General features: G+C 41.8%; 2 protein-coding genes across 3 annotated transcripts in view; one reads left to right on the forward strand and one right to left on the reverse strand.

Annotated features, from left to right (window-relative positions):
• MPHOSPH8 (M-phase phosphoprotein 8) overlaps positions 1-7,712 on the reverse strand; it is a 46,922-nt gene extending 39,210 nt beyond the window's left edge. For both annotated transcript variants that reach the window (XM_017548223.2, XM_017548222.2), the window contains exon 1: positions 7,403-7,712. In XM_017548223.2, coding sequence (XP_017403712.1) covers positions 7,403-7,612 — 210 coding nt within the window. In that variant the 5' untranslated portion in view covers positions 7,613-7,712. The remainder of the gene's footprint in view (positions 1-7,402) is intronic.
• A 4,259-nt stretch (positions 7,713-11,971) lies between these two features.
• LOC108317606 (heterogeneous nuclear ribonucleoprotein A3-like) overlaps positions 11,972-18,974 on the forward strand; it is an 11,728-nt gene continuing 4,725 nt past the window's right edge. Inside the window, exon 1 of the mRNA XM_037745575.1 lies at positions 11,972-12,058. Within this exon, the coding sequence (XP_037601503.1) occupies positions 11,972-12,058 (87 nt within the window). The remainder of the gene's footprint in view (positions 12,059-18,974) is intronic.

The following is an 18,974-nucleotide window of genomic DNA, read 5'->3' on the forward strand; positions in this document are numbered from 1 at the left end:
AAAAAAAAAAAAAAAAAGAGACAGAGAAAAAAGAAAAGAAAAAGCAGAATCATTGATCTATTTTTCATAAACCAAAGACTGAGGTCCTATTCTGATTCCATAAAATGGTGTGTAATACTTCAAAAGCAATGAAAAATAGGAAGAACCAAATAAAAGTCATCCACAAATACCGGTAACAATTCGATCTATTTCCTTCACCTACTACGTTATTAATACATATTTAGAATGTTTTAAAAACATTAGGATAACTTTTAATATTGCTTTTTCACTTATGTATCAATCACTTTTTGTTATATCACTTTTCAAAAATATGACTTAAAATTATTTCATCATACAAATGTAACAAAAAAAACTACAAAAATGCTCCCTTTGTTACAATAGTTGTTTAGACCCTTTCCATTTTTCTGTATTTATAAATAAAGCTGAAATATCCCTGTGTATCTCTGATTAAGTCATTAGAATAAATTCCCAGAAAGGAGAGCAATGAGGTTAAAAAAAAAACTAGCCATTTCCAAGGTTGGTGGCACCCAGGCGTGGTGGTGCACACCTGGAGACCCACATACTTGACAGGCTGTAATGGGAGGATCCCTTAAGTCCAACAATTGGAAGCTAGCCTGAGCAACATACTGAAATCCCGTCTCAAAAATAATAATAAAATAAAATAAAAATAAAAACCTATGATAATTTTTTTTTTTTTTTTGAGAGGGGGTCTTCCTCTGTCACCAGGCTGGAGTGCAGTGGCGTGATCTTGGCTCACTGCAACCTCCGCCTCCCAGGTTCAAGTGATTCTCCTGCCTCAGCCTCCCAAGTAGTTGGGACTACAGGCTCATGCCACCATTCCCAGCTAATTTTTGTATTTTTAGTAGACATGGGGTTTCACCATGTTGAACAGGGTGGTCTCGAACTCCTGACCTCAAGTGATCCTCCTGCCTGAGCCTCCCAAAGTGCTGGGATTACAGGTGTGAGCCACTGCACCCGCCCCCCCGCCCAGGGTAAATTTTAAAATTTAAGATGTTCTTGCCGGGCACGGTGGTGCATGCCTGTAGTCCCAGCTACTCAGGAGGCTGAGGCTGGAGGATCTCGAGTCCAGGAGTTCTGAGCTGTAGTGCGCTATGCCGATTGGGTGTCTGCACTAAGTTCAACAACAATATGGTGACCTCTCGGGAGTGGGGGACCACCAGGTTGCCTAAGGAGGGGTGAACTGGCCCATGTCGGAAACAGAGCAGGTCAAAACTCCCATGCTGATCAGTAGTCGGATCGCGCCTGTGAATAGCCAGCGTGCTCCAGCCTGGGCAACAAAGCGAGACCCCGTCTCTTACAAAAAAAAAAAAAAAAAAGATGTTCTTTGTGATAATAGTCCACCATCTTCTCAATTTTGCTGGCTTTCTGAATAAATTTGTTTTCTCTCACCAACCCTCGTCTCTTGTGTCTGGCTTTCGAGTAGCAACCAGCCAAACCTGGGTCCAGCTAGATTCTTTGATATGCTGTCAAAAGCACAAACAAAAGAAAAAGATAAACTGTATTTTATCAAAATTAAAAACTTGGCCAGGCACAGTGGCTCATGTCTGTGATTCCAGTACTTTGGGAAGGCGAGGCGTCCACATCACCTGAGGTTAAGAGTTTGGACCAGTTTGGTGAAACCCCGTCTCTATTAAAAACACAAAAGTTAGCCGGGTGTGGTGGCGGGGGCCTGTAATCCCAGCTGCTTGGGAGGCTGACGCAGGAGAATCATTTGAACCCGGGAGGCAGAGGTTGCAGAGAGCCAAGATTGCGCCATTGCACTCCAGCCCAGGCAACAGGGTAACACTCCATCTCAAAAAAAGAAAAAAATAACAAAACTTTGGGGCATCAAAGGACATTATCATCAGGTGAAAAGATAATCCACAGAATGGGAAAAATATTTGCAAATCATATATCTGATAAGGAATTAATATCCAGAATATATAAACACAACTTTTTTTTTTTTTGAGACGGAGTTTCACTCTTGTTACCCAGGCTAGAGTGCAATGGCCTGATCTCGGCTCACTGCAACCTCCGCCTCCTGGGTTCAGGCAATTCTCCTGCCTTAACCTCCTGAGTAGCTGGGATTACAGGCATGCGCCACCAAGCCCAGCTAATGTTTTGTATTTTTAGTAAAGATGGGGTTTCAACATGTTGACCAGGATGGTCTCGATCTCTTGACCTCATGATCCACCCGCCTTGGACTCCCAAAGTGCTGGAATTACAGGCTTGAGCCACCGCGCCCGGCTACTTTTGAAAAGATGCTCAACATCATTAGTCCTTAGGGAAATGCAAATCAAAACCGCAAAATGAAATACTACTTCACAACTTTAAATGGCCATAAAAAAAACCCCCCAAAAACAGAAAATAGCAAGCATTAGTAAGGATGTGGAGAAATCAGAATCTTCTTAACTTGGTGTTGGGAATGTAAAATAGTACAGCTGATATGAAAAACTGTCAAGACAGTTTCTCAAAAATTTAAACATAGAATCATCCTATGACCCAGCAATTCCAAAGGTAGTTCCTATTTTCAATTCCAAAAGGATTGAAACAAATATTCAAACAAATATTTGTACACCAAAGTTCACTGCAGCATTATTCACAACAGCCAAAAGGTGGAAGCAACCCGAGTGTCTGTTGATCAATGAATAAAATGTCTACCCATACAACGGATTATTCAGCCCTAAAAAGGAAAGACATCCTGACACATGCTGTAACATAGATGAATCTTGAAAATATTATGCTAGCAAAACACAAAAGGCTATTTATGATTTCACTTACATGAGGTACTTAGAATAGGCAAATTCATTGAGACAGAAAGTACATTAGAGGCTACCAGGGACTTGAGGTACGAAGGATGGGTACTCTTCAATCACACCCACATTGCCCTTAAATCATTCGGCCATCTGTGTAAAAAGACCAAGTACTAGTACTGTTTAATGACTACAGAGTCTCTGGAAAGATGAAAAGATTTTAGAAATAGTAGTGTTGTTTGTACAACTGAGTGAATGCAATTAATGCTGCTGAACTATACACTTAGAAATGGTTAATTCTATGCTATGTATACATAATCACAATAAAACACTTTAAATTACCTGTTGTGTCTTTTACCCATTTTCTTGCTCATCTATAAGAATATCTCTTTCTAATACTTTTTAAGGTTACTAAATCTTTGTAATATATATTCCAAAGTTTTGCTTCTTCAGATTTCTGGTTTATCGTTTCTGCTCAATACCTAATCTCACTGAGAATCAAGAATATAAAACTTGACTGTCAACATGAACTGCAGAGCACCATTCTAGCTGCACACTTAACACGTGCCCAATTTTCTTCCTACCACCACCAAGGCAATAAACTTTCCAAGCAGAGTGCTAAGAACTGCTCCCTCCCATTTTATCCTTCAATCATACCCACACTGCCCTTCAATCATTATCTGTGTAGAAAGATCAAGTATAAACACTAAGCAGAATTTGAACTCAAGAAATGCCAGAAAAAGAACAGACTCAAAATCTTAACTTTTTTTTTTTTTGAGATAGAGTCTTGCTCTGTCTCCAGGCTGGAGTGCAGTGGCGTGATCTCGGCTCACTGCAACCTCTGCCTTTCGGGCTCAAGCGATTTCCCTATCTTAGCCTACCAAGTAGCTTGGACTACAGGCAGGCACCACCATGCTCAGCTAATTTTTTGTATTTTAGTAGAGATGGGTTTCACATGTTGGCTAGCCAACACAAAAGGCTATTCGGTCTCCTGACCTTGTGATCTGCCTGCTGGTCTCTATCTCCTGACCTGGTGATTTTCCTGCCCTTGGCTTCCCAAAGTGCTGGGATTATAGGCATGAGCCATCATGCCCAGCCTCAAAATCTTAACTTTTAAAGATAAGCCTGAAAAGCCTTAAAATGTTCAAGTAATAGTTAAGAGTACATCAATACAGTTTTACTGTTCAGCTACATTAAATGGGTAGGAAGATGGTGATTTTATCCATCGAGAATATATGTGTATTCTTTTGGGGAAAATAACATACAGAAGGAAAACTACTGTATACAACTCTGTAAGAGCTTCTGTAAAGGCATAACTAAAACTGAAGAAATTAAAGGTGAGACAGCACAGTTAAGAAGCTTGTATGGACGGGAAAAAGAAATCTTAGTCAATAGTATGCAGAACTGCCTAAAAGAAAGCAATATGTTTGGTTTTGGAATAAATATCATACAAAAAGTTATTATCATACATTGAATGAATACACTAATTTTATCAGTAACAGGTCATGGGAACAAAAATGATCTTGTGTGTGTGTGTGTGTATGTGCATAAAAAGAGCGGCAAATGCGTTATTCAACATAGCCCTTAAGAGAATGCCACTTTCAAATCGGCCAGAAAAAAATGTATTTACACAGAGAAAAAAGATAAATAGATAAATGATTAACAACTGGAGAATCTGCGTGAAGGTTTATGCACTGGAGACTAGAAAACTACCTTTTACATTAACACAGTTATAAATCTAATGCTAGTTACCAAGAAATTTGATCTAATTGATGAGGAAGGTATTAAGAAAAATTTTCAAGAATTAAGGAACATATCTTAATTGTAGCTCCAGATTTAATTTACTGGTAATTGTTAGCCTTTACTTCAGCAGTTGTGCCTCCTTCATTCACTCATTCAACAAATAGTTACTGAATGTGGTCACTATGTTTTAGGAACCTTTTGAGTTTTAGGAGCACTGCAGTATGAAATCCTGGAATTTCAAATTTAGATAAAATCTCTGAATTTCACATCTTTGTATAGGAGTCATGTAGATCCAAATATTGCCCAGGGTTTTGCCATATATTAGGAAATTGCATGATAGCCCTGGGATTTATAAATTTGACTTCAAAATTCCGAAAGTAGTCTATTTTCCTTTAGCCTAATCCGTGAGCCAAACTAAAAGGCAGGCCCCTATTCTACCAGGTCATATACACTGGAGCAACAGTTTAAAATGTTTGTTAAAAAAGTTAAAAAAAATTGGCCTGGTGCAGTGGCTCACACCTATAAATCTCAGCACATTGGGAGGCCAAGGGTGAAGGATCACTTGAGCCCAGGAGTTTGAGAACAGCCTGGGCAACATAGGGAGACCCAATCCCTATAAAAAAATTAAAATATTAATTGAGGTAGGGCACACCTATAGTCCCAGCTACTCAAGAAGCTGAGGTGGGAGGCCTGTTTGAGCTGGAAGGTCAAGGCTGCAGGCCTTGGGCAACAGAGAAATAATGATATATGGGTTGGAATGGTGGTGTATGTATCTATTTCCACAGTTCTTATGTTTATTATTCATACATATAGTTAGAATCAAGAAATATTATGAAAAAAAAAAAGCGAATCAACTCTGAGGGTTTCTGATTATAAATTTTAAATCCCTAGACTATAAGGAGGCCTAACAAACCGCTAGCAGGACCCTTAAGTTTGTCGACGGCTAGGTGGCTAACCAACTAGCTGGCTCACTCCGCAGTAAAAGAGAAAACTGTATAGTCCTGTTCTGCTAATACCTTTTGTGTTAGTCTGTTCTCATAGTGCTATGAAGAAATACCCAAGACTTATAAAGGAAAGAGGCTTGACTCAGTTCAGCGTGGCTGGGGAGGCCTCAGGAAACCATAATCATGGCAGAAGTCAAAGCAGAAGCAGGCACCTTCTTCACAGGGTGGCAGGCCCGAGTGAATGCAAGCAGGCGAAATGCCAGAGGCTTATTATAAAACCACCAAATTGAGACTCACTCACTATCACCAGAATAGCATTGGGGGAACCACTCCTATGATCCTAACTTCACCTGGTCCCTCCCTTGACACGTGGGAATTATGGGGAATACAATTCAAGGTAAGATTCTGGATGGGGACACAGCCAAACCATAACACCTTCATCTTATAAATCACTCCTTCGCAAGAGCACCTAAAAATGCAAGAACTTTAACTCAAACTTACAGCACTAAAGAATAACTGCCTTACACATGTAGGTTTTTTAGTTTCACCCTCTTTAGACTGGTGAGGACTTAGGTATACAGTGCTTACACTTCTTTGAGGCTGGCAAAATTAAAAACTTTATGAATGAATGAATCTTAATTCTAAAGACTTTATCTTTCTAGCCAAATATTTTCCAAATACCTTCTGTGTGAAAAGTATTGTGTTAAATGCAGGTGATATGAAACAGTCTAACAGTGGCTCCTTCTTTCACCTCAAGGTGCTTACAATATATTTGGAGAAATTATACATAAAAACATTTCTATCTTTATTGCAAATGACAATATTAATGACATCAGATCTTAATTACTTAACTCCCCACATACAGGAAAAGTTTCCACTGTCAGCACCTGTGTATGCTTCAATTAATCTCTATCGTCCGGACCTAACACAGCACCTGGCATACAGTAGTTGGAAAAAAAATGCTGAATGAATGGGCAAAAAATTGACACAAGGCAGCATGTGACCAATGGGAAATAACAGACAATGAAAAGAATACAACATGGAGAATGACCACTGTGGGGCCCTTTGGTTACCTCGCACCCATCTACAGAAACAGATTATTTTCTTATTATCCATGCTTCCCCTTGGATTGAAGAAGCCCACATGTAGCAAGAGAGACAAAAAAACGATATTGGCTTAAATGCCTTCATTGAGGTCAACACAAAAAGTAAAAAGGGCAGAGATGAGAAAACTCACTCTGCAGAGATTAGGGTCAAAAAAGGCTTTCCCAGGGCACTAGACCCTGAGGCCTTGAAAGATTAAGATTTCACCAGAAGAGGGCAGAGAACTGTCCAGGCCAGGAGGACACTAAACACCAAAGCATGGTGTGATGAATTCCAAGTATTTCTGTGTGGCTGCGATCTATATACAACGCGTAGAGGAGAGAGGGATGATGCTGGCCAGGGTCTGAAGGCCTTTAAATGCCACCCTCTGGGTGAGATTGAGATTTCACTCCGAGGGCAAATGAGAATTCCAGAAGATTTTAAACCAGGAACGAGTTGTTACGGTTCTGGAAAACAGTGGAACGAAGGCGTTGACAATGAACCATGACAAAACGCGTTACTTCACTATCGTACCACTCCAAGCAGCTCCAACCATGTACCCAAATACCGAGGACCACAGAAGTCCGTCACCAGCTGCCTGCAGCCTTGTCATCACCATATCACCACATCCCAAACTGCTTCGTCTCTTCAGCCAAAACAATCCTTCAAAACTTGCTGAAGCTTTCCTCACAGACTCGGCCCTAGGAGTGCACTGGGAAATGTCACTTCGCTTTTCCCACGATTTCGCGGGCTTGCGTCGAGCTCGTCACATTCCTCCCCCGCTCGCGTTTTGGGTCTGCCCGCGCTGTTTCCAGCTCGCGTCCTCCCCGCCGGGCCCGCAGCTCCCCGCCCAGCCTCGCGTCGGGGCCCCTTCACGTACCCCCTCCGTCTTCATGTCCAGGATCTTCTCCACTTCGAACACATCCTCCCCGTCCTCCTCACTGTCGCCAACGGCCTCCGCTCCTCTCGCGGCTGCGTCATTCTCACCGACTACTCCAACTCCTTCTTCGACTTCGGCCAACTCCACAGTGCTATCGGCAGCTGACACAGGAACTGCGGTCACACTCGCTCCCTCCGGAGCCGGCTCCATCCTAGAAGCTCCGCAAACTACCCAGAAAACCCGCTGCGACAGACACCCCAGCAGCTCCTAGCATTCCGCGCTCGACCCTACTCCACTTCAGCGGCGTGACGGAAGCCGACCAATGGTAGGCTTGGGACCCTAGAGTGACAGGCACAAAAACCAATCGTCTAAAGGCGGGCGCGGCGTAGCCTCGCGTAGCCCACGGGAAGCAGGTGGGCGGGGCGCGCGGCACCTCGGGCGGAAGAACGTGGTGGCATTTTGGGGGTGTGGCGAAAAGGTCAAGGGTGAGAGAGAAGCGGGCGAGGCTGGGGTAGATCCGGCGGAGGGCGTCCCAGGGCTGAGGGCGGCCCCGAGGACTTGTCAGTGCCCGATCCCCCGGCAGGGAAGCCTCAGGCGCGGAAGCCCGGGAGGGTCAGAGCCGGGGACTTTCTAGGAAAGGGAACTCCGCAGCTGCCGAAACCCCAGCCGAGCGAAACGGGTTCCCAGAAGTCATACATGATTTAGCACGTGCGGATGATCCAATCAAGTATAACTCATAGTGCTCTTATATTTTAATGAGTGTTGTTTAAAGTCAAGGAAATTTAGCGGCCTAAAAAGCATCCATTTTCCAAGTTCGTAGTGCCCTTTGCGTTTTCATCGAAAATATCGGAGGAAGACGTGATTAAAATTATTTGTTCAGGTTGTGAAGAGTTAACAAAAATTACGCCAGCCAAAGTTAGCGAAATACTGCTTAGGAAAATACACTTAAGGATAGTATATTTTTCTCACTTTGAATTTCGGATATGCGACTGAAGTCTTTATGGCATCAAGCTTTCTGTTTTTGTTTCTTTGAACAGTGGACTTAATTTGTAAGATGAGCCTCATTGCCAGTTTCTGAGCTTTAACTGAAGCATAATCTATGGTCCAGCAAATCCTTTCGGAGAGGATCGCCGGATCTTTGAGTTGACTCAATGATTTTTTTTTTCACTCAGGTTTAATCAGATAGTACTCAATGATATATTGTTGGGCTTATTAAATGCATCCTATGTACCATCGCTACAGCAGGCATTAAATTTTGGTAGATGTTATGGTTTACAGGAATACAAAGATCAGTAGAGCATAGTATGCCTTCCTAGTACCCACAGGAAGGAGTTCCGGGAAGACACACACCAATGCTAACAATTATGTATTTGAAAAACTGTAAAAATATTACAACCATAAAATTAGTGGATGGGAGAAAGCTCATTTTTACAGAATTCCAGATGATAAATATAGAAGGAAAGTTAGAGTTAGAAAAATCACAATAATATGTGCAAAAGATCCAGAGAGCAAAGCATTATATAAAAGGGTGATGAGGAACTGGATATTCACAAGGCACTATAGATCCACAGATTATTTGTTGGTTGTAGGGGAAAATCTAGCTTCACGTTTGAAAACCCGCTGATCAATGTTAGCATTACTAAAAGTGGAATAACCAGACTGTATGCTTCCTGTTGACAAAAATGTTGCTCCTTAATATACTCGGGCCTTTAAGTGTCATTTCCAGTTACACTGGAATAAAGGGGAAAGAGGAAAGAATAAAGGGGAAAGAGGAAAGAATAAAGGGGAAAGAGGAAAAGGAAACAATCAGACAAATACAGAATGTGGGATATCCTATTGGACAACTGATTGTTTCTTCCAGTTAAAGATAAAAGAAGAAGGAGGAGAAGATTATTGTAGATTTATAACAATTTGAGATGAAACACTTGGCAACATTTTAAATATTTTAAATCTTAATGGGTTCATTATACTGTTCTCTGCTTTTATGTAGTTTTGAATAAAATTTAAGTACATATATTCATGGTAAAAGTTTTGAATTAAAAAATATATAAGGCCAGGCACAGTGGCTCACACTTGTAATCCCAGAACTATGGGAGGCTGAGGTGGAAGGATGGCCTGAGCTCAGGAGTTCGTGACCAGCCTGGGCAACATGGCAAAACTCTGTCTCTATCAAAAATACAAAAAATTAGCTGAGCATGGTGGTGCATGCCAGTGGTTCCAGCTACTCGTGAGTCTGAGATGGGAGGATCCCTTGAGCCTGGGAGGCAGAGGTTGCAGTGATCTGAGATTGCGCCACTGCACTCCAACCTGGGTGACAGAGTGTGACCTTGTCTAAAAATATATGTGTGTGTGTGTATATATATATATATATATATGCATACATATACACATAAAACAGCCAGGCACAGCAGCTTATACCTGTAATCCCAGTGAGTGCTTTGGGAGGCTGAGATAGGAGGATCACCTGAGACTCTGAGGCCAGGAGTTCAAACCAGCCTGGGCAATACAGCAAGACCCCCATCTCTACAAAGATAAAAAAAGAAAACTAGCTGGGTGTGGTGGCAGGCACCTGTAGTCCCAGCTACTTGGGATGCTGAGGTAGGAGAATTGTGGCTTGCTTGAGCACCACTGCACTCCAGCCTGGGTGACACAGAGTGAGATCCTGTATTACTCCTTTTTCATACTGCTATAAAGAACTGCCTGAGACTGGGTAATTTATAAATGAAAGATGGTTAATTGACTTACAGTCTAGCTTGGCTGGGGAGGCCTCAGGAAACTTACAATCATGGCAGAAGGCAAAGAGGAAGCTGGTCTTTAAATCCTAACCTTCTGAAGGCAGCAGGAAGAAGTGACAGGTGAAAGGGTGAAGATCCCCTTATAAAACCACCAGATCTCATGGGAACTCACTCACTATCATGAGAACAGCATGAGGGAAACTGCCCCCAGGATTCAATTACCTACACCTGGCCCTTCCTTGACACATGGGGATTATGGGGAATACAATTCAAGATGAGATTTTGCGTGGGGACCCTAAGCCTAACCATATCAGATCCTGTCTCTAAAAAAAAAAGTGTTGGGTACCACGCCTCACACCTGTAATTCCAACACTTTGAGAGGCCAGGGTAGGAGGAGTTTATATTTGAAGGCAGGAGTTTCATGACACAATGAGCTATGATCCCACTACTGCACTCTGGCCTGGGCAACACAGAAAGACCCTGTCTCTAAAATATATGTGTGTGTATATAAGTATATATAAACAACATTATATAATATATATCATACATAATATATATTCCATATATATTTTATATATATACCACATATATATGGTAGAAATAAAGTTCCCATTCATCAAAGATAACCAGTTTGTAATATGACATCACAAATTTTTACTCTCTGCACATGTAAGCATAACTATATACTTTTTTTTTTTTTTTTTTTTTTGGTCATTCATGCTGGAGTGCAGTGGCATGACTATAGCTCAGTGCAACCTTGAATTCCTGGGCTCAAGTGATCCTCCCACCTCAGTCTCCTGGGTAGCCGGGACTACAGGCACAGGCCACTATGCCTGGCTAATTTTTGTGTTTTTTTGTAGTGATGAGGTTTTGCCATGTTGCCCAGGCTGTTCTCAAACTCCTGACCTCAGGTGATCCACCTGTCTCAGCCTCCCAAAGTGCTGAGATTATAGGTGTGAACCACTGTGCCTGACCTCATGTGCCCCAATCTTCAAAATGAGCTCTATCGCATATTGTTTTACAACTGCTATGTATATTATATATATATGGTGCTGTGTATAAACTGCTATGTATAGTGCATATGTGTGTGTATCTATATTTCTGTGAGATAAATTTCTAGAAGTGGAATTCCTGTTAGTGGAATTTATGAGTGACAGAAGGTAGTGATTTAAATTTTGATTGATGTTATGGTTTGAATGTTCGTTCTTTCCCAAACTCACTTCACGTGAAGTGGGGCCTTTAAGAGGTGATTGGGTTGTGAGGGCTTTTCCCTCATAAATGGATTAATTCATTCTGGATTAATGGATTAACCAATGGCTTATCATGGGAGTGGAACTAGTGGCTTTGTAAGAAGAGGAAGAGAAACCTCAGCTGGCATGTGTTGTCTCTTGCCAGGTGATGCCTTGCACTGCTTTGAGACGCTGCAGAGAGTCCCTACCAGCAAGAGGGGACTCACTAGATGCCCCTCCCTCAATCTTGGACCCATCCTCCAGAACTGTAAGAAATAAATTTCGTTTCTTTATACATTATCCGTTTTCAGGTACTCTGTTATAAGCAACAGAAAACAAGCTATTGCCAAATTTTGTTTTACCCATTCAATCATCCCTTGATGTCCATGGGCGATTAGTTTCAGAATGTCCTGCAGATACCAAAATCAAGGATGCTCAAGCCCCTGATACAAAAGGGTGTACTATTTGCATATAACTTATGAACATCCTCTCATATATTTAAAATCATCTTGATTACTTACAATAGCTAATCCAATGTAAATGGTATGTGAATACTTGTTATACTGTATTGTTTACCAGATAATGACAAGAAAAATAGTGTGTACATGGTCAGTACAGATGCAACCATCATAAGCATAACTGCATTTCTGATCTGTGTTGGAGCACCGACTGTATTTGTTTCCAGTAGTAATGTAAGGAAGTACCTGTTTACCTATGCTCTCTGTGCTACTAGGCACTTGCAATCTTTTAACTAACTTAATCTGGCAAACCAAGAAAAGACAGTTGATCTGTTGTGATTATGTCAAGTACAGAGCAGGCAAGATGAAATGACCTGACAGCTCCAACCAGTAAGGATATAACAAGCCCTCTTTAGATTTATTTTTCTTGAAAATTTATTTTTCTTTATTTTCTTCATTTTTTTTTTTTGAAACAGAGTCTTGCTCTGTTGTTCAGGTTGGAGTACAGTGGCAAGATCTCTGCCTCCTAGGCTTAAGCCTCCCGATTAGCTGGGATTACAGGTGCCTGAGACTATGCCTGGCCAATTTTTGTATTGTTAGTAGATACGGGGTTTCACCATGTTGGCCAGGCTGGTCTCAAACTCCTGACCTCAAATGATCCTCCCACCTTGGCCTCCAAAGTGCTGGGTTTACAGGTATGAGACACTGCACCCCACCCCTCTTTAGATCTAGATGGTTTATTACTCACATAAATAGCAAAAGGAAGTGTAGTCAAAGATATCAGTTCCTTGTGGTCCTTGTCCCACATCCCAAAATAGACATGGAAACAAAAGGACTAGATTACTGTGAAATGCGTTGTCAGACAACCGCATTGCTGAGGAGCTCGTGTTAGCCTGCAGCTGCAGAGATTCTTAGCCTGAGCCTTAGGCCTCATCAGAACTGGATGGCCACGAGAAACACTCTGGCAGCATCCTTGGGGGAAAAGGAGGCAGATGGGAGAAGCCCCATGGCAGCTCCTCTCAAGCCCCATCCTTTTGTGTTCCAGGAGTATCACAGGACTCAGGACAGCTGTGGTGGAAGCTGTTGCTTATCTGATGATAGTGCAAGGTGACCAGGGCCATCATGGAGCAGTTCCCCTACAGATCAGGTTATTCCGGCTTTTAACATCTTGTTCTAATTTTGATAATTTATTTATTTTCCCAGAAATCTGTTTATATCATTGAGATTTCGAAATGGATGGGCATAAAGTTGTATATGAAATTATCTTATAAATCTGCCTGGGTTTGTTTGTTTGATTGTTTTGAGACAGGGTCTTGCTCTGTCACCCAGGCTGGATTGCAGTGCCACAGTTGTGGCTTCCTGTAGCATCAACCTCCTGGGCTCAAGTGATCCTCCTGCTTCAGCCTTCTGAGTAGCTGGAACTACAGGCATGCACCACCATGCCTGCCTATTTTATTTGTAGAGACAGGATCATGCTATGTTGCCAGGCTGGTATCTAACTCCTGGCCTCAAGTGATGCTTCTGTCTCAGCCTCCCAAAGTGTTGGGATTACAGACATGAGCCACCATACCTGGCCTGTTATAATTCTTTGAATTTCATTAACGTATTACCCCTTCCTCATGTCTGTTGTTCTGTATTTGGGTTTTCTTAATTGTTCCTTGCTCAGGTTTCCCAAGGTTTTGTCTATTTTTTTGAATAAGCCCTTGGTTTTACCTAGCCATCTATTGCTGTTTGACTTTTTCCTTTGTTTAATTCATTAATTTGTTTTATCTTCATTATTCCTTCTTGTCAATTTCTTTAGGTTTGTTCTGATATTCGTTTTCTTTTTTTTTTTTTTTGAGACAGAGTCTTACTCTATTGCCTAGGCTGGAGTACAGTTGCGTGATCTCAGCTCACTGCAAACTCCGCCTCCTGGATTTAAGCAATTCTCCGCCTCAGCCTCCCAAGTAGCTGGGATTACAGGAGTATGCCACCACACACAGCTATTTTTTTGTATTTTTAGTAGAGACAGAGTTTCATTATCTTGGCCAGGTTGGTCTTGAACCCCTGACCTCGTGATCCACCCACCTCAGCCTCCCAAAGTGCTGGGATTACAGATGTGAGCCACCGCGCCTGGACCCTGATGTTCTTTTTCTAGACACCAATACCTCTCAGATAAATTCCTGGTTGATTTATTTTTATAGTTGCAAAGACAGAGTGGTGCTATTGGCTGCCAGCTCTCCACTCTCCCTGCCATCTATTCTAGGTCTACTGGAATAGCCAGCTAGAATTATAGGAAGCCTGCTTCTCCAAGGTGTAAACAAAACCCTTAACACCACAGTCGTAAGACTCCTCCCAGACTAGTCTGGTATTCAGGGGAGCTTTTTGCCAATCCACCCTCCTAATAGGGAAACTGAAATGCAAGATTCCAGGGACAGAACCAACCAGCAAACAAGACCCTAAACTCCTTTTTTAATCCACTTTAAGCAGGACCTACTTTTCTATGTAAGAGGCTCTCAGTCCCACCTATTTCAAATTATGACTTTCTTTTTTCTTTTTATTTTTTGAGACAGAGTCTCACTCTGTCACCCAGGCTGGAGTGCAATAGCATTATCATGGCTCAATGCAGGCTCAACCTCCCGAGCTCAGGTGATCCTCCCACCTCAACCTCCTGAGAAGCTGGGACTACAGGCACGTGCCACTATGCCCAGCTGATTTTTTGTATTTTCTGTAAAGATGGGGTCTCATCATCTTGCCCAGGCTGGTCTCAAACTCCTGGGCTCAAGCAATCTGCCTCCCTTGGCCTCCCAAAGTGCTGAGATTATAGGTGTGAGCCACTATGCCTGGCCCATAATAAGACTTTCAGAGCATCTGAAGTTTCTTATTCTCTGGACCAGCTCCAAGGCTAAAGCTGATGGAAGACTCAGAATATGATTCTCAGGCTACCCCCTCACCACTGACAGTGGGCACAGGAATAGCCTAACCATTAGGAAAATGAAAGGAGGAAAGACCAACACCAGGCTAGTGCAGAAGCCTCCAAAGCTGGAGATGTCCATCAGCAGCAGGAATAACTTGGTGTTGGTCATTTCTCTTAATTTGTAATGTATAAATCCCGGGGGTTTCTTTTGCTTCTTTCTCCTGCTGGATCTCTTATTTTGGGGGTTCTGTTTCTTTCTCTTTCTTGGCTGACTCCTTCGTTTTCTGAAGTCCACCCTCTAGGACTAGATTTCTCCACCCTGCCAGACATTATTGACATTTTGGACCAGATAATTCTTTGTTTTGTGAGTCTGGCGGGGTGAGCAGGGGATTGTAAACAATAAAAAGCTGTGTAAACTTTGTAAAAGAGGCTAGAATTTATTTCTAAGACAGTAGAGAAACACTGAAAGCTTTTAAGTGGCAGAATGACAGGGCCACATATGCATTTTAGAATTGCTCTACCTACACTATGGAGATTAAATTGGAGGAGTTAAAGTCAGGAATTAAGAATTAATTAAGAGATTGCTATAAACCAGGCATGGTGGCTCACGCCTGTAATCCCAGCATGATTTTAGAGGCTGAAATGGGAAGATTGCTTGAACTCAGGAGTTTGAGACCAGCCTGGCAACATAGTGAGACCTCATGTTAGCAAAAAATAAAAAATTAACCAGGCACCATGCTGTGTGCCTTTAGTCCCAGCTACTTGGGAGACTGAGGTGGGAGGACTGTTTGGGCCTAGGAGTTCATGATCACAGTGAGCTGTGATCACACACCGCTGCACTCTAGCCTGAGAGAGAGAGTAAGACCCAGTTTAAAAAAAAAAAAGTCTGTTAATAATCATCTAAATGAAAAGGGATGGCTTTGTGTGGCAGTAAGGAGTTGTGGGTAGATTTGATAACTATTTATAAAGTAAAATCAAGAATGCTTGGCTAATAATTTGACATGGTGGAACAGGGCAAAGGTAAGGATGATTCCTAAGTTTCTAGTTTAAATACTGTATAGCAGCAGGTGTTGTCATTTTATTGTCTCAGGAACACTGTGGTAAAGTAGGTTTTGGAGGGGAAGATAAAAAACGTCCAGTATTGGGCCAGTTGTGGTGGCTCATGCCTGTAATTCCAGTACTTTGGGAGGTCGAGGCAGGTGGATCACCTGAGGTCAGAAGTTTGAAACTAGCCTGGCTAGCATGGCGAAAACCTGTTTCTACTAAAAATACAAAAATTACCCAGACGTGGTGGTGTGCGCCTGTAATCCCAGTTACTTGGGAGGCTGAGGCAGGAGAATCGCTTGAACCCAGGAGGCAGAGATTGCAGTGAGCTGAGATCACACCACTTCACTCTAGCCTGGGCGACAGAGTAAGACTCCATCTCCGAAAACAAAAGCAAGAAAGTCCAGTTTTGATGTACTTATGAAATAAGACTGTGCTGATTGATATAAGCAAGATGGCAGAATAGGAAACCCCAGAGCCTTATCCTCCTACAGAGACATCAACTTAACAACATCATATGGACAAAATAGCCTTTCTGAGAACTCCAAAAACCAGTTGAGAGTTTGCAGCATCCAAAGGTACACAAAGCCAGGAGATTCATTGAAACAGGCAGAAAATTGTGTGGTATTTTGCTTGCCATTGGTAAAGAAAAGCAAGGACAATTGTCATAGTTACAGCAGGACAAGTGGGGATTTATAGTCAAAGAGCAGAGTTGGGGGGTGGGGGTGAGCAGTGGATGGAAAATTACTAAGAGGCAATGTCAAGGCAAGGGTGACATTCTGGTAAAACTGATCTGACAGAGTTCTTGCAGAAGGCAGGTCAGGGTGATCAAATGTCATCTGGGGGATGGTGGAGGATGATTAATTTAATTAGATATCAAGAGTGGAAGATTCTTGCTAAAACTGCAAGAAATAGTTTTGTGATGCAAAGATGAATATAGGAGCTCAAAGGTCAAGGCCTGGTTAAGTAGAGGGTTCAGAGGAATCTGACTAAAGTGTGGTCAAGGAGAGATTCTTTGTCACCCTAGTTACTCCCTATCCCTAGCACACTGCAGTATAATTGGGAGAACTTTTCCAATCCTCTTCTCCCTCAAGAGAGAAACAGAGAGGGGAAACAACCATGGTCCAATGCTCAGGCCTTTTGACAGTTCTCCTAAGGAGCAGATTTCTATCTCTCCTGACTTGGAGTGCTGACGGGAACAGCAGTTTAGATGCCAGTTTTGATGCTCAGGGGTCACTGAGATCAAAGGCGACTGCTGCAGCTTGTTATGGAAACAATAAGATGTAGTACCACAGACAGACACCAAGGGGAGCAAGAGATTGTGGGCTACAGAAAAGAGACAAACCTTAAATTGGGGAATTATAAACACAGCCCAGAGAAATGTTGCCAAAAAAAGTTGGAAAAAGCCCTAGAATCTCTAGCGGGTTGACTGGTGAAGGTCTTACCTTGTATAAAGCCATCCCGAAATGCCCAAAGCTTAAAAAAAGATTTCAAGGCATACAAAGAAGCAGAGAAACGGGCAAAGAAACAAAATGAATCTCTAGAAACTGACCCTAAAGATATGGAAATCTATTAATTACCTAACAAGTAATCTAAAACAATCATCTTAAAGATGCTCAATAAGCTAAAAGATAACACAAACAACAAAACAAAATTAGGAAAACAATGCATGTACAAAATGAGGTTATCAACAAAGAGACAGAAACTATTGAAAAGAACCCCTAGGGGAGGGACGGCAGGGGTGGGGTGGTGGGGGTGGGGAGTTGGGAGGGATAACATGGGGAGAAATGCCAGATATAGGTGATGGGGAGGAAGGTAGCAAACCTCATTGCCATGCATATACCTATGCAACAATCCTGCACGTTCTTTTCATGTACCCCCAAACCTAAAATACAATAAAATTTTTATATATATATAGATATATAAACAAAAAAAATTCTAGAGCTGAAGAATATAATAACTGAATGGAAAAATTCACTGGAGGGTTTCATACTTGACCAAAGAGAAGAAAGACTCAGTAACCTTGAAAACAGTTTATTTGAAATTATTGAGTCAGAGAGGAAAAAAATGAAGAAAAGTGAAGGAAACTTAAGGAGCTTATGGGACATCAGCAAATGGAGCAACACATGTATTATGGAAATCTTAAACATAGAAGAGAGAAAGGGTTGAGGTCCTACGCAAAGAAATAAAGACCCTGTATTATTCTGTTTTCATGCTGCTGATAAAGAAATACCCAAGACTGGGCAGTTTACAAAAGAAAGAGGTTTATTGGACTTACGATTCCACATTGCTAGGGAGACCTCACAATCATGGTGGAAGGTGAAGGGCACATCTCATGTTTTCTCATGGCAGCAGACAAGAGAAGAGAGCTTGTGCAGGGAAACACCTATTTTTTTTTTTTTAGACCATCAGATCTCATGAGACTCCTTCACTATCATGAGAACAGTACAGGACAGGCCCACCCTTATAATTCAATTGCCTCCCACCAAGTTCCTCCCATGACACGTAGGAATTGTAGGAGTTACAATTCAAGATGAGATGTGGGTGAGGACACAGCCAAACCTTATCAGACCCCAAATTTCCCAAATTTGAGGAAAGATATTGCCATACAAATTTAAGAAGCTCAGCAAACTCCACGAAAGATAATCTCAGAGAGACCCACATATAGTCCTACTGTAATCACATATTGTCAAAATTGCAAAGAGAATCTTGAAAGCAACAAAAGAAAAATGACTGAACATATGCAATGGAGCTCCTATAAAATTACCAGCAGATATCTCCCCAGGCATCTCAAAGTCCAGAAGGGAGCAAGATTATATATTCCAAGTATTTAAAAAGGAAAAAAAAAAGCTTTGCCAGCCAAAAAATTATACCTGACAAAACTGTCATTCAAAAATGAAGAAGAAATTCTCTTTCCCAGATAAACAAAAGCTGAGGGAACTCATTACCACTAGACCTGCTCCGCAAAGAATACTAAAAAAGAGTCCTTCAAATTGAAATGAAAGGATTCTAGAAAGCAATATAAAAGCAATATAAGAGCATAGTAAAATATACAGTAACTATAATATTATCACCTCATGCTTGGTCAGTCTCATCTGGCCAGTCTCAGCTTGCTCCATTTTATTATTATTATTATTTTATTTCTTTTTTTTTTTTTTTTTTTTTAATTTGAGTTTTGTTACCCAGGCTGGAGTGCAGTGGTGTGACCTC

This window comes from Cebus imitator, unplaced genomic scaffold (genome assembly GCF_001604975.1).
Source record: "Cebus imitator isolate Cc_AM_T3 unplaced genomic scaffold, Cebus_imitator-1.0 Scaffold204, whole genome shotgun sequence".
NCBI lineage: Eukaryota > Metazoa > Chordata > Mammalia > Primates > Cebidae > Cebus > Cebus imitator.